This window comes from Tauraco erythrolophus, chromosome 2, assembly GCF_009769465.1.
Source record: "Tauraco erythrolophus isolate bTauEry1 chromosome 2, bTauEry1.pri, whole genome shotgun sequence".
Taxonomy (NCBI): domain Eukaryota; kingdom Metazoa; phylum Chordata; class Aves; order Musophagiformes; family Musophagidae; genus Tauraco; species Tauraco erythrolophus.
In genome coordinates this window covers 62,457,282-62,479,970 of record NC_141466.1, presented here as the reverse complement: position 1 = coordinate 62,479,970, position 22,689 = coordinate 62,457,282, and the positions used below count along the sequence as shown (strand labels likewise).

The following is a 22,689-nucleotide window of genomic DNA, read 5'->3' as shown; positions in this document are numbered from 1 at the left end:
TTTCAGAGTATTCATCCTTGGAGATGTTCAAAACCCAACTGGACACAAAGCCCTGTGCAAGCAGATCTAATTGACCCTACATTGAGCAGGTGAGTTGAACTAAGCAATCTCCAAAGAAGACTGCCAACCTCAGTCATACTGTAAGTCAGTGTCTCTGTGAAACCTGACTCTTCATTGCCAATGTTGAAGCACCCAGTTAGAATGTGGACAACTGTCTTCCAAAAACTACAGCAGTGGAACATTTGACTATCTTACAAATTGAAGCTACTCTAACAAGAAAGATCAATAGGATATCCAATAGTAAAGAGAATGGAGCACTCTGCTGGGATATTAGATGCTGACCTTAGGACTGTTTATATGTTTATGTTAGATAGTCACTGGATAACATAAAACCAGTTTCTCTACTCCTTAGCAGTGAATACTGAGCAAACTGCGAGTCAGGCTTCCTTGTGCTTCATCTCCTTCCAGCCGCCATAACTTCTTCATTTGTAGGTGTACAATGTTTTAGCTTCATCAACAGAGGGGAGATATGAACTATCTTACTTCTTCCTTCTCTCATCCACAGACAGCCTGGTCACTAGCATACTTTTCTGAATCTACAAGATAATTTTCCAGTCCCTTCAGTCTTATTTTTTAGGTAAACACCTTAACTGTGAAACTTCTGTAAAAAAGACATTGCCCCATTGGTTGATGCATAAGGCCTTAAGATATTAAAATCTAAGCCAGTGCTGACTAAGGAAGTCTTAATTCAACTGTGACTAGATGTTTAATAGCATAGCCGAGTGCTCTTGAGCTTTGTTCTGAGTGATAAGCATAAAAGCTTATAAACCAGTTAAGGTGTTTTTTTTTTTAAATTGTTCTTTATTAAGTGTATATAATACAGAAAAGAAACTAAGAGTTCAAGCGCTAGTCATAAGTAAATGATATAGGAAATATGTGAATACATAATTATAATGTGTCCTGTAAAGATAATCTTTGTTATGGAACAGTGAAAACAAACACAGAATCAAAACCACAAAATATGACAAAGAATGGAAAGAGAGGAAAAGATAACAAGTGAGATTAATGTAATCTGCAGTATATTAGTCTGCTATCTGATACTCAACCTGAGAGTGCGTACTGTAACACTGAGCTATGACTCAACTGATCTGATTGGAATAAATGGGTCAGTCTGTGAGTTTGTGACAACTGAAAGTGCAGCCATAACTAGTCTTACATATTCAATGTGTTTACACAGGGCAGGTCTTCTGTACAAAGCCTCTCATTTCTGGTAGAAAATTTTAACGTTGCCTCATAAGATAGTTCTTAATAAGAAGAAAGGATATTATTTTGATCATATTTACATTGAATGCTTAATATTACAAACAGGAAAGTAAAATAAAAAGACCAATCAATTTCCCAATTTCGATTTTCTAAGTATCACTAATCTTCTTGTAGCATAACATTTTACAGAAAATATTTAACTTTTTCAGTTGTTAACTTTTCCTTACTCAAGAATATTTGTCAAAATGTGTCTGGCTAAAGTCACAAGACCAAGGGTATCAGTTTTCAAAAGTGCTGTGCTGTACAGGCCTGCCAGCTTTCTTGGAAACAACTCAAGAATCTCTAATACGGCACTGCGTAACGACGACAAAAAACCCTAACCCAAAAGTGCTATATCACTTTTGAAAACGGGACTGAAACTCACTCGGCTTACACCACTAGAGCCTCTAGTGGATTTTTTTTTACATTGCAAAACTATAGAGCAGACATTGAATTCTGTGGTTGATAGACCTGTTATTCTACTGGAAAAACACTCAAATTTCACAGCTTCCGATATAACTACATCAGTCCAAATAGTAACATCATGACATGCTCTCCTGAGGACCTCAAATACTTTTGTCTATATGCAAGACTCTTCGCCGCTTAAAAGTAATCTTTCACACTATGCTCGGGAAGGCTCTGTGCTTTTGTCTGGAAACTGGAAGTGCTTTGATGACAAAAATACACATCTTATTATGAATATAAGGAGCCGGATTCAGCTGTGCTCACGTAAGCTGCTCATGTCATTTTAGATGAAGCAGGATTTACTGTCCAGCATGTCGATGCTGCTTGAGTAAGGCAATTTTTTTCCCTATGCTCTATATCTCACCTGCCAGCCTAATATAGATGTCTCAGATGTTGCAAAGTATCTCCAAGACCTATGTATACATCTGAGGGCAACTGAACGGATCCCAAGCAATGGGATTCAGATTCAGACATCCGAATGTAGATGTCTACATACATAAAGTCTCCACAAGTGGGACAGATGTCTAAGCTCCTATTATAGCCAGTGGAGATCTACTTGATACATTCACTGCAGCCTAGAGTAGTCTCACTTTACAGAAGACACCTAAGTCAGTTGCTTATGTACAGGTTACATTTACGACACCCAGGGTATTCCATCCATCTCCAGCCACCTCCTCGAAGGCCAAGGAGCTCCCACAGATCCTCTGTCACATCTGTCAGTCAGATGCAGTTGTCTCAAATGCCCAAGGGTATCTCAAGTGGCAGCAGACACTTCAGTGTGGGTGACTGAATCAAGTCCATATATTGTGTTTACTTACCTAGGTCATGCATAGATACCTATACTGTACACATCTCAATTTAGATGGCTGCATCTGAATCCCAAAAGGAGTTTTGACTTGGTATCCAATATTTAGGCATACATTTCCATAACTGGAAAGAAAGTATTTTCCCGGCTGGCATATTAACCAGAACTTTGTTACAAAAAGCTTAAGAGAAATCAGTGGTAAAATCCCTAGATTTTTATTATACACCTAGAATTAGATACTTAGAAACTCGGCAAAATCCAGTGATGCATATCTATGCACTTTGGTCCTTCAGTGTATTAAGTGACGACATCGAATGACCTAATATGTGAGAGTCTACAAGTACAGGACTCAAAAAAATCTGCATTCTTTCAAGTAAAATGAACTTTACAATAAAGTAAATACATTGGCAGGAGTAGGTTATCTTGGTGAAATATGTCAGCATGTATAAGCAAGAATATTGACAGGATGATTGCACAGTAACATTACTATATGGTACAACTACATGCAAAAGGCGGTTTGTGCATCTTTGTCATTACATTAAAGTTATACATTTTCTCTTATACTGATTTAACATTATTTAATATTTTCTTATAGTACATCAAATTATCCCTGAAAAAGTCACATTTGAAAGCATCAAGTTTATTTTGCAAAATTGCTTTCACATTTTAATATACTTCCTTTTACTTATTATGTTTTAGAGTCATTACTTGTGGTAAGAAGAAAATTGGGATGCTTCTTCACATGTCCGTGGCTGGCCACACTTCTAGTTTTGGAAGCAGAAAAGTTCTAATTAAGTGACAACTGTGCACTTATAAATGATGGATAAAAGCTAGCAGGAAAATGGAAAAGGCAGCCTATTGGTTTTTTTGGATTCTTCTTAGCAGCTTTCTTTGAGGATTTTTCTTTTTAGAAGTTCATCACTCAATCTTTTTTCATCATACATACTTTAAAGAAAATCACCATATTTTTCAACAGTCTATTTATTGTGATACACATCACAATTAGTAATTTAGAAAAATTAACAGTGTCTCTAGAATACAGTATGAAAGAACATGTATAACTCTTATTTACCAGAAGGATTTCTTTTTCTCCCACAAAATCCACTGATGCACATCCAAGAAACCCCTGGATAGAGCCTGCTGAAGATCTTTTGCACTTCATGTATAAGACTACTCAATTCAAATAACGTGTGCAATGCTGAACCTAAAAGGCATTAATGCCAGAAACAACAACTGCACTATATCAAGCCCAGGAAAAAGTAATGGGAATAGAAAGGGAGATTTTCCAAAAATCAGAGTTTTTATTTCATCTGTAATGTTGATGATAAATGGAAACGCTACCATGCAAAATCTCAGCACTTTTTTGGCTGGAAAGGCGCTCATGCTAATATAATGAGTCTGGATTACAGAGGTTTGCCAAGCTTAGATCATGTATAGATTAATAATGATGTCTTTTAATGTCTTAATGATCTCTTAATGAAATACATTTATAATGCTACAATTTGGTGAGGACTCACTAAACATTTTTCATATCAGAACATGGTGTTCAAAGCTAGGTTCTTAATAATAATTAACACATGTACTGCGCTTTTTCTCTTCAAAGTGCTCTAGGAACATTAGCAATTAGTTAAAAACCCGTGTGCTGAGTGTACGTTATCTGTTTAGGCTCTAAGAGGCCCACAACAATCAAACTGGAACTAGCCAGGAAAGTCCAAGCAGAAAACAGTAATTTTTTCTGTGCTCTGAAGAACTTTAGATCAAGGCAGGATCACAAGATAAATTAAATGCAGGTGGTAGACACGTCATACAAACACTATTAGACAAATAATACAAACATAGACTACACTTCAAGAAATGTATCCAGAATATTAAAGCTTAATTCATTTTTTCTAAAAAAAAAAAGTGAAAGAAAAGGCAACCTCCAAACCAGAAGACTCCCCCAAACCACCTGAAACCTCTTATTTTGCTGATTTCTATTCTCAGTATCCAAAGTGAGGATTTTATCATAGGCAATCAGAGCCTTGCAGTGCTGATTTGAAACTTGCTAATACTCAGTATCTGCAAGCTATAACAAAACTCTATACACAAAAGATTGCACCTGGTTAATTTGCTGTGGCTCATCATCTGCTAGACGCATACAGATAGGAAAAGAAATTAGAGATCAGCTGTAGCCAAGCAAGACTCAGTTTGAGTAATCATAGAACATGGCAGATTGGGAAGAGAGACTTTCATTCTTAGAGTCACAATAATACATCCCCAAACCAGAGAAATTCTCTTCAGTGTTAGAATAAAATAATTGTTTCACAGCATTGTACTGCTTTGGATGGAAGAACTAACCAACTCATGATAATGTGAATTCAGAAACTTTTTTCTATGTCTGGGAATATTACAGAATTTTGATTTTCACAAATAATTCAAATACATCTTTGAAAAAGCATACAAGCAGCTAGCTGTATATAAAAATCTCGGCTATCTAGTTAGGCTAGATTTTAAGGTTGTTTCAATACCTAATGCAAGCAATGTGCTTATTTTCTAAGTGGAGACAACAGCAATTCCTACATTCACAGGGATATTGTGAAGATAAACATATTCATCAGTAACAGGATTATGTGCTTAAAATAAATCTATAGCTCGACTTAGTCAGTGTTGCCTGCTCATGATCTCGGTTTCAAGGAGAAAAAATCATCAATGTTTATATTTTGTTGAATTCAAATTTCAACAGTTCAAAAAAATGTTAATTTTTATCACTTCTAATTTTCTTTGCCATTTTTAGCAACATAAGATTTAAAATAAACAAGAGATACTGCAAGCTTAATTAATATGAAGCGCTATGAAAAAATTCTAATATTAAACCCAGTATGTTTCAGCAAAAATTTTTTATTTCTATTTTATTTAAGAAAGGAAGAAGTTAGGGAAGGTGAAGAATTTGGTGATCAAAAGAATGGTATGAGATATCCAAATAATAAAGAACTGGTTATAACAAAGGAAACACCTTTAGTAATGGGCAGAAGCTGAAAGTCTGATTATTTATGCATTGCACTCACTTGGACTTCTTCCAGCCATATACTGGAATGTCACTTTATCTTATGTTAATTTTTTGGCAAATGGCAGCGTGACGCTTGTGAGGTCTTCAGAAATATGATCGAGAAAAAGCTGATAGCAAATTCTTGAACACACTTGTTTTATTTAAAATATACAGTCGGCACAATAGAAATACAAGGGAAGGGGAAAAGGTTGAAAAAGGCCGAGTGAGGCTATGGGATCCTAAGCTGCTGACTTCTGAGTCTGAAGAAAGAAGTGACCAATTTCCATTCTTTTTCTTGGAAGCCGCAGAGAGGCCAAATTTCATGGAGCAAGCCTTGCCCTACCATAGCCACTTCCCTCCCGCCTGCTGAAGAGTCACTCTACCCAGTAAGGCAAGCAATTCCAACAGACCTCTGAAATCTAAGGCAGGAAATTCCTTTCAGCACAGCTTTCAGCAATGAAATGGACTGTCAAAACATCTTCCCAGAGGATTACAGGGCTCCTGCCCAGGAATTAGTGGAGAAAGTTCGGCACTTACATTAGTACAATGCCTCCAACTCCACTTCAGGCTTAACAAGGGCAGCTTTAACATACATTTATGCTGAGGCTAGTTAACACTTTCAAACTCAGTGCATCAATGCCACTTCTGTAATATAGGCTATTACAACTTCTATAAACATGACAAATGTTAGAAAATGCTTCCTCTTGTCTAAGGCACAACCTAGTGTGTGTCCTTCCTAGCTTGTAATTGGAATTGTTTTCTTAATTAAACACGCAGTCTTTTTTCTTTCTATCCCATGTGTTACCTAATTTTATTAAAGACCGTTTTATAGTCTTACCCAAAACCCCAACTGAACACATATGCAATCACATTCTGCATGTACAGGTGTCTATGGGCAGGACGAGGTATGCATACATGTGCCTTTTGCCTTCTTGCAGCCATAGTTAACTTGGTGAACTTCCTGGCCGATTTGGAAATGTTGTTAATTCTTTTTAAATTCAATTGATAACGTGGTGCTGCTCACTGAAATTCACTCAATGATAGCTGACTGCCAGGATAGGATTCAGTTGCATGAATATATGTAAAAGTGCTAGCCGAGATGTCCTAGTGTATGTCACTGGTGTCCTGAGATGTTCGGACGCTAGCTGCCAAACCAGAAAGTGCCTGATAGGTCCTGTCTCATCTGTGCCAGACCCCTGCAGATGTGTTAGTTGCACAAGAACATCTCAAATAGCACTAGATGCCTAGGTTTAGGCAGCTGAATCCAGCTTCCAATGATTTTGCAAATAGAATGAACAGCATTAACTGCCACAACAGCAAAAAGCTGAGAGCTCAGAAGCTGTGGTAACAGCCTAACCCCACCTCTGTGCTACTTCAAAAAATCATTGTCTTGAAAATAGCAACTATTTGAAGTGCACGTCCCCTAGAAAAAACCCAAACCAAACAGATTCCCCAAGACTATACCATACCCCCAAGATACAGTGGAAAATAACTGCAGAACATCAAAGAGTATTGCTGAAACTGAATTGCCTGTTTTCATTATCTTAATATACCTCGTAACTTATCAGGAGTTTGCTTACAGCTGGTTGCAAGCAATCCACAAATTAATATTTGTATATTTGTTATATTTTTTGTCTTTTAAATAGGTAAGTATCCCACAGTAAGAAAGAAAGGCCATAACCTCTAGCCTCCTCTCCTCCATTTTCCCCAAATTATGTAGTAAATGCAGCTGTCTTGGACCCGAATGATAAAACTAGCAGAAATTGGAGAGATATGCCTGTCTGTAAGCCAGAAGGAAAGTCTGCCATCTTTTAGACGCTTGCTAAGGAAAAAGTGGAATAACGTTACAGAAAGAAAGCTGGAGACTCTCTGAAAAGTCTGTGCCCAGGCAGCATTCTGGAGGGAGGCACACAGGAAAATCTTCTCCGCTGTTGCTAAATAACAGAAAATATAAATAAGCCAGAAAAAGCTTTCTTTCTCCTGTACAGGGGAAAAAGATGTCCTGTGAAGTCAGAAACAGTAGGTGCAAGGAAAAGGCAGAAGAATTTATCCGAGAATAATGGATGAGTCATTCTAGGCACTTTCATGCAAACTGTAAGGACATCTGATGCACTGCATATTGGGAAACTGCCAGAAACCATGGCAAAACATCAACGACCAAGAGCCAGAAACAGCCAGTGGACAAGTTTATTTATGAAGAACATGCTGGGAAGTTAAGGAGGACAACTTCGTGATCTCTGCAAAAGAGAGAGTTGATTGCAAGGAGTTCAACTTTAGAAAGGATAGAGTCAGATGAAAGATCGCAAACAGGGATCAGAGGGCAGACGAACACAGGAGACATCATAGCAGGAATCTGCCACAGGCTCCCCTGTCGAGAGGACTTCCGCAAGGCTTTTGACCCTGTCTCCCATAACATCCTCATAGACAAATGAGGACAGTACATGGTAAATAATTGGGCAGTGGACTGAAAGCTGGCTGAATTGCTGGGTTCAAAGGGCTGTGATTAGAGGCATGAAGCTCAGTTGAAGGCCAGGCACTAATAGTGCACCCAGGGGTCAATACTGTGACCAATATAGTTTAACCTCTGGATTCACAACCTGGATGACAGGGCAGGTTGCACCCTCAGCAAAACTCGGAGTAGTGGAGGTAGAAGTGCTGGCATTCAGAAGAACCCTGATAGGTTGCACAGATAGGCAGAGAGGAACCTCATGCAGTTCCACAAAGACAAGTGTGAAGTACTGCACTAGAAAAAGGAATAACCCCACAAATCTGTGCAGGCTGGAGACCAACTAGCTGGAAAGCAGCTTTGGAGCTGGGAGTTCTGGTGGACAACAAGTTGACTGTAAGCCAGTAATGCACTCTTGCAGCAAGGAAGGCCAACAGTATCCTGGAGCTGTGTTAAGAAGGTTGAGAGCAGTGCCAGCAGGTTGAGAGCAGTGATCCTTTCCTTCTACTCAGCAGTGGTGAGGCCACATCTGGAGTGCTGAGTCCAATGATGGGCTCCCCAGTGCAAGAGAGATATGGACTTACTTAGGCAAGTCCAGTGAACGGCCACAAAGATGACCGTGGGATAAATGCATCTGACCTACCAGGAAAGATTGAGAGAGCTGAGACTCAGCCTGGAGAAGAGAAATCTCAGGGGGATCTTATCAATGTGTGTAACTATCTGACGTGAGGGAATAAAGAAGATGGAGCTAGATTCTTCCCAGTGGTGCCCAGTGACATGGGCACAAAGAGAAATACAGGAAATTCAAATAAAAAAAACCAAAACAACAACTTTTTTACTGTGAGACTGGTCAAACACTGGAAGAGGTTTCCCAGAAAACTTGTGGAGTCTCCATTCTTGGAGAGATTCAAAATTCAACTGGTCACAAAGCCCTGAGCAACCTGCTCCAGTTGGCCCTGCTTTGAGCAGGAAGGCTGGTCTATATGATCTTCAGAGGTCCCTTCCAACGTCACCCATCCTGTAAGTCTGTGAATCTGTAAGCATAGTTTAAAAGCGCAGATGAAAAAGGTGAAAAATAAAAATTTTGGTTTGTCTGTCCTATACTTTAGTTTAAGAGTAAAATTATATCTACCTACCTACACTTGTCTATATACTCTATTCGCCATTTGTGCAAGACTCAGGAGCAGACATGTTGATCTCTCTTTCTTTTGATGTCTATACTTCATATTTGTTTCGGAACTACATCTCTTTCCAAAATTACACAAGGAAATAGAAAAACCAAAGTCACCTACTCCAGCCTATAAAACACTGCGCCAATATAATGGTGGCAGAAAAGGGAGAAAGAGAATTTGAAAATGTTAAAACTTTCTTTCATGTAACACTAACGTGCATTAAGTAAAAATTATAAGACATCACTAAACTAAAAGGTTGTGGTCACAGTATTAGATTATATTTCGCTAACAGAATACAGGTTTAGAATATGAAGAATATTGCATTATTATCAAAGACAGAAACACTGCACATAGCTTTTTAGGGATTTAATGTAGCTAAACTAGTGCGAAAGCTGTTATAAAAGAGAATAATTTCATATATTTTAAATGGCTGAAGCAGAAAGAATTTTAATTTACTATCTGTTGAGGGACTTAAAACCAAAACATTACCACAGCAGGTCTTTTACTGCATATTGACCTCAAGGGAAAAGTAGTTGGTCGCATCAATAACAAGAATTAAAAAGTGTAGAAAGGTGTTTGGAAAGTTCACCATTTTCTAGCGGTTTAGATTCCACTGTCTCCCTCTAACTCTGCATATGAGTCTATGATTGCTTAGTGGGAGACCACGTACAGGTAATCATAAATAACAGTTCAGAATAAAATTCACTATTCTGCTAAGGCTAAGCAGAAAAGTGATTCATGGGGCTTAGGCAATGAATCTGACTTTTTGCAACAGACTAAATTCTATACCTGAGCTGAAACCTGCATCCTCTGAAACAATAGAAAATCTCTGATGAAGACTCTTGGCCAAACCCTGGTGTGATTTATAACTTACAATTTCCATAGTCAGTTTTAGATAGCAACAGAGGAAGGCAAGGGGAAAAAAAAAAAACAAAAAACAACCAAACCCCAACAAATTATTTGACTTGTTCTCCAGTGTACTTATAAATGGAATTTACTTTCATGAAATTCAATGTTTTATTTCATATTACAGTTTGCTGCTATTAAATATGAGACAGTTGCTGTGTGAGTTGTTCCAGTACACACAGCTGCATTAACAGCTAACTACATTTTACACTAGTGAGTGCTTTCAAGAACCAAGTGTCTCTTAAGGAAGTTTTACTAGCAACATTTTTTCATGTATTTACGCAGTTCCAGCTAATTCTGTATGTTATTTTCCACCTATATACTCTTTTTTTTTCTACCTCTGCTGCTTGAAAACTCATTTCTACTCATCGGTGGTCCGAGATTAACAAAGACACTACCATCTGTTCCTCGACAGGATTTGCTATCATATAACTTTTGACACCTAAAGAGTATTTTATATTTTGATTGGACATTAATTGTGCTTTCTTTGGATTAACTATTTTAAACTGAACTATTAAAATAGCCTTAAATGTTTAGGTCATAGCAATTATTGCGTTATTTACATTACTAAACAAGTATGCAGCAGATGGCCTTGAGGGCTCTGGCCAGAGGAACTTATCTCCTGCAGATTTATTTGGTGCTTGGAGATACTACCAACTAACTTCTTAAGCAAGTTTGAATGCCATTGTGCCTCTCATTTGTTGCCAACAAAAACATTCCAGACTTGTTTGTTTCAACACCAGTATTTCTCAAGGCCTTCCTGGTACCTGGCTATATGGAACGTTCACACTTGGGCTTGTCAGAAAGGCCATGTCCCTGCAGTTAAATGAAATAGCACCAGGGACCCTTAACGAGACACAGGGCCACAGTCTGGCCAGATCTACACTTCTTAGTACCTGGCCTGAGTCTCCTTTTGGACTCAAGTGGTAATACTGTGGCCATTAGGCATAATTATTATATTGTGTAGGGTTGGGTTTTTTTTCATTTATAAGTGCCTGAAAAACAGAAGAGACTGTATTGCAGCCCTACGCCATGATTCCTCTATTTCACAAAATCAAGGGTGCATGCTGCATGAGAGTATGTGATGATTGAGAGTCCAAAGCCTGCTAGGGCAGCTTTGGAAGACCACATGAGGTGGAGAAGGCCAAGTTTGGCACAGCCTTGTCCATCCAATTTACTAAGTATGACTCCTGGTCCAAGCCCATACCCTTAACTGCACCCAGGATTGTTCACAGGCTCAAACCATGCCAGGAAACAGGTTAACACTCTGGACAAGCAGTGGTCTAGTGCTGAAGGATACTCACTGGTCCTGTTTTATTTAGCTGTAAAAACATAACCAGGGGAGTCATGAAAAATACTCAGGAAGATCTGACCTTATAAAGCACCACCCCAAGTCTTCATGACATAAATTCTTTTTTTCCCTATCCTGGATTTAAACTGACCCTACTGACTATATTCAACCCTAGTCTAACAAAACATTTATGTGTGTGAGCCACTGCTAAGCTCAGTTTTCAAGAAGGCTGTTTGCATAACCAAAGTCTATGCATGTTCAGAAGCTCTGGGACCATTGCTTTCTGAGACCATTCGCATGCTCAAAGTTTTGTGCTTGCTGCACTCCAACTTTACATACTTTAAAAAAGAATCACATGAAAGCAAGACTATACATAAGATAAATAAAAATATAAAACCTCCGATTAACTTCCATTTCCAAATGCTTGCAGTTAGGTTTTTTAGCCTTATCATACAGAATACATACTAAAATATTATCACTGCCATTCATGTCAAGTCCATTTTTTTCCATAGAGATGTGGGATAATAACCTTTTGCTACTTAATGTTTCCCTTTCTTACATTAACAACACTCAAAGCCAGCTTAGTCTTTGGAAGAACTTTATTCATTTGGAATCTCTGTTTCAGTTGTTTGGGGAACTGACAATGCAACTCCTTTTTGAAAAATTTCACTGTCTTTAGGACACTCTCTCTAACTCATCATTTTAAAATATATGTATTTCCAACTGCTCTATAATTAAAAGTAATTTGAAAACCACAAAGAATTTATTTTACATACTTCTGAAAAAATTTCTTTAGCTAAAATGAGTACGCAAACAATAACTGCTCAGTGTGAAATAAACTTCCACAAACAATCTAAGTATTCATGTATATTTTAAAAATCTGAATTTTAAGATCTTGGTTATACAGAGGTTTGAGATATTTAATTCTGAGGGAATGAATAGTTCAACTGAAAAATATATTCAGGATCTAAATGTTGCAATCTATTGTTTGTCATCCCTGAGCAGTCAAATTTCTCCATTTAGCTAGTGCAGTGTGTGTGTTCACAGAATAGGAAATATAACAATAATAATAATAAAAAAGGAAACAGGATTGTACATAAATAAAAACTGTCATGGCAGCTGGACATGAAGATGCAAAGAAACCTTTTTTTCCTCCCATTTTAAGCAGATAATTTAAAATTTTAGCGACACTGCAGACACATGCACTTCTTCAAATAGAATCTTATCAGTGTCCTGTGACAGATCCTATTTATCTTTATTGTAACTCTACCTTTGGTAAACTGTCTCCAAAAATACTATCTTTAACAACATAAAGGCTAATGTTTTACCTGTAACAGAATCACTGAATTCTTGTATCTTGACTGTAGGCTACTCTTACAGCATCACCTTTCTCTCTATCACCTTTTATTTATTATATACATTTCTGTGAGTGCATCAAAGAGGAGCCACACAGACCAGAAACGCCCTTCCATTGCTTTCAAAGCACCAGACAACAAAAGAAACAAAGAGCTGCAGAGTAAAGGCATTTATACGATTTGGTGAATATTAAAGATGACTGTATTTCAAAGTTACAGATAATGTACCGAAAATAGTAAATCAATAGGTGTGTCTCATCGATATGTATGTATGCGTTCATATATACTGTCTCACTGTACTACTAAACTTATAAATTATACAAACAGAAACTGGGAACAATGTGTGTTCTGCAAATACATTCTCCAGATCGAATGGTAATGCTTGAACACTGCAGATTGAAAATCTTTGATTCCTACTTCATACATAGAAATTTGACTTAAAAATTAAGTTCATAAACTGGAGGACTGATGTTTTTAAGGGGGCAAGGAGATTTTTTCCCTTGTGTGAGGATATAAGTGAGAAAAATACCTATCTAAAAATCAGTTATGGCAATGAAAGGAATAATTGCCTAATGTTACAGTTGAGTACATAGTGGGAAGGCAGGTGATGAGCTAAGACTTACCTTATCCTCAGAACATCTTGCTTTACCTGCTTTATTTACTTCCTACATCCCACCACTAGATTATTGATTCTTTAGCATAGATGTCGGTTTGATTAACCTCTATTTTCGTTACACCCAGATCAGCTACAGATCTGTAATCCATAAAGTTAGTGGATTATTCATAATTGTTAATTCACAAATAAAACCTACCAAAAGAGCAGATTACAAATATCAAGGCAGAAAACAAATCAACAAATAGCTACCTTATGCCGAATTAATATTATTGTTATTATTATTATTATCATGATTACTACTACTACTACTAAAGATAATGGTGCACATAAGCAATGTATTGAGCAATGTGAATGCATCACAGAACCCTGTTTCAATAGAACGTGCATGAGATGCTTTAAGCCACCCGTCTGCAATTCATGCCAAGTGAAAGAGCTGTTCATGCAGTCCCTTCCTCAAGGGAAATCACTATGAAAATTCATGTTAATCAGCAATTTTATGGTCTCACTTAAGAAATTAAGTCACTGAGAACCTGCCCTCTGAAAAGCATATACCAAACCACACATAAAACTATGGTTTATACTTCTCCTGTGAGGAAAACAATCAACAATTTTCTCAGGTATCAAAACAAATTTAAGAAAATAAGCCCAGCCAACTCACAACACAGCCACTGATTGAGAATCGGCATGATCATACTGGCAGTGATCATTCAAACCCCTTCCTCCCTCCGTCACCTGCCCTCAACACAGCTACCGATCAGATCACAAATTGCTGAGCAAAAGCCTAATGTTGATCCTCTGGCAGAGAGGCAAAGCCAGAGACCTTGGAATTTCCACCTAACTCTTGAAATTTTAGGCTACTGTTATTAATATTTTTAAGGGGTGAACTCGAATGTCAAAACACTGAAGTGATTTCTTCAAGTACAGAAATCCTTGTGTAAAACCCAGGAAAGCGCTGAGAAATTCTGATTCCTTTGAATTCAGAACACAACAAGGGAAACTTGGTCTTGCTCTTCTGTAGGAAAGTTAAAAAAAGGATTTTCTGTGACTTCACTACAGGAACTTAGCAACTTCGTTCACGTAAGATGTAATACACACAGTCATTATTTTAATATTCACCCATGAGCTTACCTGCTGCTGAGAAATAAGCTTTATAAACAGTTTAATAAAATGGTGTACTCTGATCAACAGTACTTGCAGCAACTAGATGGCTCTTTTGAGATTTTACACGCACATTAGTGTGAGTTCTGGAACAAGAAACGGCCTGCAGGACTCGACGTGAATTTCAGAAAAAGCAATGTTAGCTGCAAATGGGAACCTGAAAACCGTATCAGATCAGGCCAACAGTCCACTGTGTCTTTGGTAGCATCCAACCGCCAAGGAAAGGGTAAGCACATTGGGCTGCTTCCCCGGTACAACCTCCAGAAGACTGTGGGGCTTCCTGAGCCTTAAGCAGCATCTTCATGTTTAATAGACGCCAACGGATTTGCCCTCCATGTATCTGCCTTATCTTTTTGCAAATCCCTGTAAACTTTCAGGATTCTGTGACATTTCCAATGAAGTTTAAGACTACATTAAAACACTTGTTTTGAAACTGCTGCCCATTAGCTTAATTTGCTTTCGAAAGGTTTTGCAGTAGAAAAGACAATGAGGAATCCCTGTCCATTCAACTCAGTTTCACACACCATTGTGTAGGCTTTTGTCATTATTTCCGCAACCTCTTTCTCCCATCAGCTTGTCTTCAGACTTCCATTTTATTTAGTGCTCTATGTAAGAATTTCAGATTTTTGAAAAACTTTGTCACATTTTTCTGTAACTATTGCAGCTTTACTGTACCCTTTGTGAGAGGTGAGAACTGCTAGAGCTGCAGATCCCATCCAAGCAGCAACAGTCAAACAGCGAGAATTATGTTTTGGTAATTTCCAAAGTTATCAAATCTTACTTGATTTTGACTGCTGCTGAGCACAAAGCACTGAGATTTCATAAAGCATCTGTTTTGACTCCATGGTCTTGCTCATGAACAGTAATCATTTGTTAAGAGCCTTTTATTCCATCTAAACACTCAGTTTTATCTCACATGTCAACATGTGTCCATCATTTCACTGCTCCATCAGTAGGAATTCGAGGTCCTTCTGCAACCTGACAATTATTTTTACTAACCTCAATAACTCAGTATGAACAACAAATTTTAGTACTCCACTATCCACCCCCTTTTCCAGACTACTTACAACTCTGTTGAGCAGTATGGATCTTCACACAAATTCCTGTACACCCCCATCTGCTATGCCAATCCATTGAAAAAGATGATTTCTTCCTACCTTTTCTTTACTATCTTTTCACTGGGTATCCATCCATCTGAAGGTCATAACCTTTATCCCAAGAGAGCAGAGTATTCTAAGAACCCTTGATGAAAGCTCTTGCCTCAAATGCCTTTTGGAAACCCAAGTTCATTGACTCGGCCTGCTTTTTGCCAGGTATGATCACTTGGCTCCTCCCAAGACTCCCACGGATTTCCAAGGCATGATGTCCCTCCAGAAAAAAAGATCCTGATGTTTCTCTGGTGTATCGTATTTATTCCTGTTCCACTGGCTCTTGTCTTTGTTATGCTTCCCACTGATCTGATCAATGTGTGACATCGACCTTAGAGGATCCTCTTGGAGCCGTTCAGGTTTCAGCCCTCCAAGGCCGTCTCTAGCACGTGGCTACATGGCATGCTCAGCAGTCCAACTGTTTCATACCCGAATCCTTCTGTAACTCCTGGATAAACACCATCCGATCGTGAAATAATAATTTCCTATTATTCTTTCTACCTTCTACCACAACTTCAACCAGAAACAGCTCCTCCAAAACATTTACCATAAGAGCAGCATTTCAAGCATGAAAACCTCCCTAAAGTCCTCTTTGATGAATACAGAGTTTAGGTTTTTCATTACAGCTTTATCTTCCCTGAGCTCCTTTCAGCCTTATTTAGTGGACATGCAGACTCCACGGCAGGAACTTGGAGGATTTTGCAAGCCGATCCTCAAAATCTTTGGTTTTGGGCCGCTTTACCGTGGTGTTGCACTCCAGGTGCCCGGATCCAGTTTTCTCACTTAGATACAACTTCAAACGCTTTGAAGGATGAGACTGTGCTTCTGCCACCCCTTTCTCTGCCTTTTTTTTTTAAGCACCTCAGCTTATTTCGCTCTTTCAAAACTGCCTTTTTTCTTTTTTTCTTTGCCAGAATTCCCGAGGAAACTGTGAGGTTTGGGTAAGCACGAATGACAGAAACAGAAGGAAACGTCTTGGGGGAGCTCAGCTCTTGGCTTTTCCTACCGGGCGACAGACACCGGCCCTCGCTCGGTGCCTCTCCAGCGGGTGGGGCGGCCCCACCAGCCACCGGCCACCGCTCCGGCGGGCACGGCCGCCCGGTCGCCCGCCCCACGGAGCACGCCGCCACGCCGGGCAGGCGCTGCCCACGGCGGCTGCCGCGGAAGGGCGGTGCCCTCTCCTCCGGGGGGCTCGCACGGCCGCCGCCGTCCCGGTGCCGGGGCGGCCGAGGCGGGGGCGGAGCGGCCCTCCGCCCACCCCGCGCGGCCCGGGCGGAAGGAGCGGCCCGGCCGCCCCCGCCCCCTCCCGCCGCCGCCCTGCGCGGCCTCGCCGGCAGCTTCCGCCCGGCTTCGGCAGGCGTCGGTGGTCGCTCCCTCGCCGCCACGGCGATGCTGGGTGTCGGGGAGCCCGCCAAGGGGGAAGGTACGTGCCTCAGCGCCGCGGCGGTTCCTCCGCTCCCCGCCGCCTCGGGGCGCCGTGCGGGGCGGGGGCGGCGCGGAGGGGCCGTGCCCGCGCCGGGGGCAGGCGGCGGGCCGGGTGGCGGGGTTGGCCGGGCCCCTCGCGGGCTGCCGGGTGGGCCGTCCCCGCCCTCCCCCTGCCCGGCGCGCGGTGGCGGCGGGTCTAGAGCCGCGAAGCGAGGCGGCCGTGTGCTCGGGGCCCCGCGGAGCCCGCTGCCGGGCGCCTGCTGCCGCGGCCGGTGTCCCGGCGGCGGGGCCGACGCGGGGCCTCGCCGAGCGGTGGGGTGTCCCCCAGTCCTTGTGTAACCGCCGTGCAGCGGTCGGGTGTACACACGCGTGTTCCACTCGGTAACGTTGGAGGCTTCTAGGCGAGGGTTGAGGATGGCATAGCGCATCCCATGCAGTAAGCGATGCTTTGTGTGTTTTCCCTTGGCGTGTTTTTCCTTGGATTGGGAGGAGACTTCAAGAAACAAGTCCTGAGCGGTGTCTCCTTTTCCAGAAAATAACTGCAGTGATGCTGTTTGTAGTGCGTTTTTTTATATGTCGGTGCTTGTTCCTGTGCAGCATCTCTTGGAGCTGACTGAGGCGCGTCATTTACGTGACAAGTTATAAAACAGGTAGGAAGAAAAAGTCCGTGGCCTGAAGGGCCTATAAAATAAGATTAGGAATGCTTAGAAGTGAGACGAGACTTGTAAGTGGAAAGAAGTGTCTTTTAATAGAGGAACTAATTGGTTTGGAAAAGCAGAGAGTCTTGCAGGCGTATGCATCCTTCTTCAGGAGCCCTGTCAGGTTTGCTTTTCATACTGGTCCCAGAGCAGCGTCAGCATTGTTAGTAAATACAGGCTTGAAGGTAGCCGGTACAGAAGAGAAGTGCCTGCACCGGAGAAGAGGTGAGCAGCAGGTTCAGGAAGCAGTGTAAATGCTGGGATGGAAATATACGGTTAAAGAAATTAAGATGATGAAGCACTGTCGAAGCATGACAGTTGTCGAGGGCTTTCTTACTGGTAACTTTTTTATTGTGTTTGCAAAAATGATGAAACAACTTCTTTTCTTGCAACTTAAGTATAGTGTTAAAGCCTGATCATCAGAAGACTTGAATGGTTTGAATGATGCAGGCCCTTTATTTTTTAAGGTGCTGTATACTCCTGACCCTCTGGGAATTTATGATGCCAGATTAAGGTCTAAGAGTCCATCTGCATGGACCTGTTGCAGAATCTGGATATGAATTTGTATTTTGTGTTTCTCAGAGACTAGAAGCTTTCAATTATTAATTAGGATTATTGCAATTCCCTGTTTTCTTGTGGCACTTGCTTATGATGTCAGTGAGGGAATTGGTCGCATGTTTACAGAACTAAGTGACAGCACCAATACTTAATATTTTCCGTCATGGACTTACTGCAAGGATTGTACAAAAGCAATTTAAATCTGTGATCTCTCAACAGTCTTTGCCAGTACCCTAAGCATATAGTTGCGAAAGAGGCATTCCTCTTTACCTAGTCTCACTCTGTAAGTATCCACTCAGCCTGCAATGAAGTGCGGCCCAGGAACTTTCTGGAACAGATGTACTGAAGACTTAAAAGTTCCTCAGTGGATTTCTCCATCAACTTATCCTTGCCTCGTGCCCCTGTGGAGCTCTAGTGTTCGCAACATCCAGCCTCAAGGAGTTCTGTGGGTCAAATACCCACTACCTCAGGAGGCATCTCCATTGATTTTCAATGTGCTTTCTGCTACTGCTGTATGGTATAAGAGACACTGATGAGTTATTACCTATTTATCTGCTTCGTGTGATTCACATAGGGAATTAAAATAAATTGTGTATGGATAAGCATAAAACAGAATTTCCAAAATCCCTGCCAAGCCAAAGAACTTACCAGTATATTTCACAAGATTTACTCTAAAGCTTCCTAATAGCGCTGATTTTCCTGTTTGAGAGTTGGATTTTTTTCTATTGCTAGCTTTGGTTTCTTTTAAATTATGTTTTTTCTATTGATGAGATTTATTATCATGTGGGCACCTTGTCTAGAAAAAGGGGTTGTTCCCATTTTGGATAATGTCTAGGTTATATTTATGAAGTATTAGGAGCAGAATTTCAATTTTTAGGTTTTTAGTGGTGGTGTGCATGGATTTGTACTGACAACAAGCGTGCAGGAAGTGAAGGACTGTTAGTTTTCGGCTTATTTAAATCGGGAATGCTCTTAATAGAGGTATAACTATGTTTTTTCTGCTCTTGACAAGCCACTGTGTAATACTTCAAATTTTCAGTGAAATGTTTGACCACATTTGATTCCAACTTAGACTTTGATAGCGTTTAGATGTCCAGTAAGGTTTGTAAACAGGTTACACTGGGGGAAGCAAGTCATTCTGATAAAAGAATATTCATAATAGGAAACAAATGTGTAATATGAAAGGTGTGAACTTAACAGAGTCTTAAGCTTGAAGCAAATTCAAGTTCTCACACCGAAGTAGTAGCCCGAGTGCATAGTTGACTAGTGAAGTGAAAGAGAGAACTGTTTATTTACCTAGCAAGGATTGCACAACCACGTAATGCAGCTGTGCATTATGTGATAAGTGCCTTGTTATCACACGTTAGGTAATCCTGATGTGCCAGAACAACGTCTAACTGAAGATGCTGCAACTCCAAGTATGGCAGGATTTCTTTCATCGGTATCCTTGCTTCCTCCTGCTGCTGCCAGTAACCGTGCTGCTCTTTTGGTTCTTTTGTTTTCCTGTCTCATCTCCTGCTTCTATTTAGAACCTGTTCCCGTCTTCCTTTGTTTAGACAGGTTCTTTACACAAATGTTTCATTTAAAAAAAGAAAAAAAATCTTTACTAATATGAACCTTTTGTAGAAATCGAACCCCCCAAATTTTACCCCTCAAAAGAAACTGTAGTGCTAATTGGAAATAAAATGAGTATCACGGGATAACTGGATTATTTATTATTTGCACCTCAGATGAATGCAGGCTTTGTTTATGTATGCATTTATACGTAGTCATGTGTTGTCAAGATCATTTTGATGGGAGGAGCTGGATCCCTGTGCAAAATAGTGATATTACAAGGTTTGTTCTCATTTTCATAGATTTCATAGATTTCTAGGTTGGAAAAGACCTCAGAGATCAAGTCCAACCGTCCCTAATCCCCATTAAACCATATTCCTAAGTAGATCATCCACCCGATTCTTAAACACATCCAGGGATGGGGACTCAACCACTTCCTTGGGCAGCCTATTCCGGTGGCTGACAACCCTTTCAGAGAAGAAATACTTTCTAACATCCAACCTGAATCTCCCCTGACTAAGCTTGTACCCATTTCCTCTTGTTCTCTCACCCATCACTAATGTAAAGAGCCCTTTCCCCACCTCCCCACCATCCCTTCTCAAGTATTTGTAGGCTGTAATCAGGTCTTCCCTCAGCCTCCTCTTCTGCAGGCTAAACAGCCCCAACTCCCTCAGCCGCTCCTCATAAGTTTTATTTTCCAGCCCCTTGACCAGTTTAGTCGCCCTTCTCTGGACTCACTCCAGGAGCTCAATATCTCTCTGAAAGCGAGGGGCCCAAAACTGGACACAATATTCCAGGTGCGGCCTCACCAGTGCCAAGTACAGGGGCAGGATCACTTCCCTGTTCCTGCTGGCTACACTATTCTTGATACACGCCAGTATCCCATTGGCCTTTTTGGCCACCTGGGCACACTGCTGGCTCATATCAAGCCGGTATCAACCAACACCCCCAGGTCCTTCTCCGCCAGGCAGCTCTCCAGCCACTCTTCCCCGAGCCTATAGCGATGCTTGGGGTTTTTATACCCCAAGTGAAGGACTCTGCACTTGGCCTTATTAAAGCTCATGCCATTGGCCTCAGCCCAATGATCCAGTCTGTTCAAATCCCTCTGAAGGGCCTCCCTACCCTCGAGCAGATCGACACAGCCTCCCAGCTTGGTGTCGTCCGCAAATTTACTGAGGGTACATTCAATCCCCTCATCCAGGTCATTGATAAAGGTGTTAAACAGAACTGGACCCAGCACTGAGCCCTGGGGAACCCCACTGGTGACCGGCCTCCAGCCGGATTTAGCCCCATTTACCACCACTCTTTGGGCCTGGCCATCCAGCCAGTTTTTAACCCAAAGGAGGGTGTGCCTATCCAGGCCAGCAGTTATCAGTTTCTCAACCAGAACATTATGAGAAACTGTATCAAAGGCATTACTGAGGTCAAGGAAAACTGCATCCACAGCCCTTCCCTCATCAACCAGGCGGGTCACCCCATCATAGAAGGTGATCAGGTTTGATTGGCAAGACCTGCCTTTCATAAACCCATGTTGACTGGGCCCGATCACCCGGTTAACCTGTATGTGCTCATTAATAGCACTCAAGATAACCTGTTCCATGACTTTGCCCGTCACCGAGGTCAGACTGACAGGCCTGTAGTTCGCCGGATCCTCCTTCCGCCCTTTTTTGTAAATGGGGGTAACATCTGCCAGCCTCCAGTCCAGCGGAACTTCCCCAGTGAGCCAAGACTGCCCAAAGATAATGGACAGGGGTTTGGCAATGACATCTGCCAGCTCTCTCAGGACTCTTGGGTGGATACCATCAGGCCCCATAGACTTGTGGGCATCCAGCCGATGAAGCAGATCCTTGACTCGTTCCTCTTGGATCACAGGAGCTTCGATTTGCTCTCCCTCCCTGCTCTCAGACACCATAGGCCAGCTCACCTGGGAACTACTAACCTTATTATTAAAGACTGAGGCAAAGAAGGCATTAAGGACCTCAACCTTGTCCTCATCCCTAGTGACTAACGTACCCCCTGTGTCCAGTAGGGGCTGGAGGTGATCTTTAGCCCTCCTTTTGTTATTAATGTATTTATAGAAGGACTTTTTGTTGTCCTTTACGGAGCAGGCTAGTCTAAGTTCCAGTTGGGCTTTTGCCCCCCTGATTATCTCCCTACATGCCCTAACTTCCTCCCTGTATTGATTCCTGGATGCCTGCTCAAGACTTACAGACTTCTCTTTTCCTTTTGAGATGTTCCCAAATCTCCTTTGTCATCCAAGTTGGAGTTGGTTTTCTACCCCGGCGGCTCGACTTCCGGCACACAGGGACAGCTCGCTCCTGTGCCTCCAGAATTTCCTTTTTGAGTAGTAACCATCCCTCTTGCGCCCGCTTACCCTTGAAAGCTGTCTCCCATTAGACTTTATTAACTAGACTTCTAAACAGCCCAAAGTCAGCTCTCCCAAAGTCCAGCTTGGCCGTTTTAGTGTTCCCCCTCCTAACTTCCCCTAGAATTGAGAATTCTATTATCTCGTGGTCACTATGCCCCAGGCATCCTCCAACCTTCACATCTCCCACAAGACCTTCTCTGTTCACAAACAGAAGGTCTAGGGGAGCACCTTCTCTAGTCGGTTCACTGACCAGTTGTGATAGGAAGTTGTCCTCCACACCCTGCAGGAATCGCCTAGACTGTTTCCTGACTGCCATGTTATACTTCCAACAGACATCAGGCTCCCCTTTGATTTTCACCCACAGACATTCTACCAAGTCGTCCCCAACATTTAACTC

General features: G+C 41.3%; 1 protein-coding gene across 1 annotated transcript in view; it reads left to right on the top strand.

Annotated features, from left to right (window-relative positions):
* Positions 1 to 16,928: 16,928 nt before the first annotated feature.
* The window catches only part of LDAH (lipid droplet associated hydrolase), a 141,178-nt gene continuing 135,417 nt past the window's right edge, over positions 16,929 to 22,689 (top strand). The window contains exon 1 of the mRNA XM_086625483.1: positions 16,929 to 17,112. Coding sequence (XP_086481609.1) covers positions 17,079 to 17,112 — 34 coding nt within the window. The 5' untranslated portion in view covers positions 16,929 to 17,078. The remainder of the gene's footprint in view (positions 17,113 to 22,689) is intronic.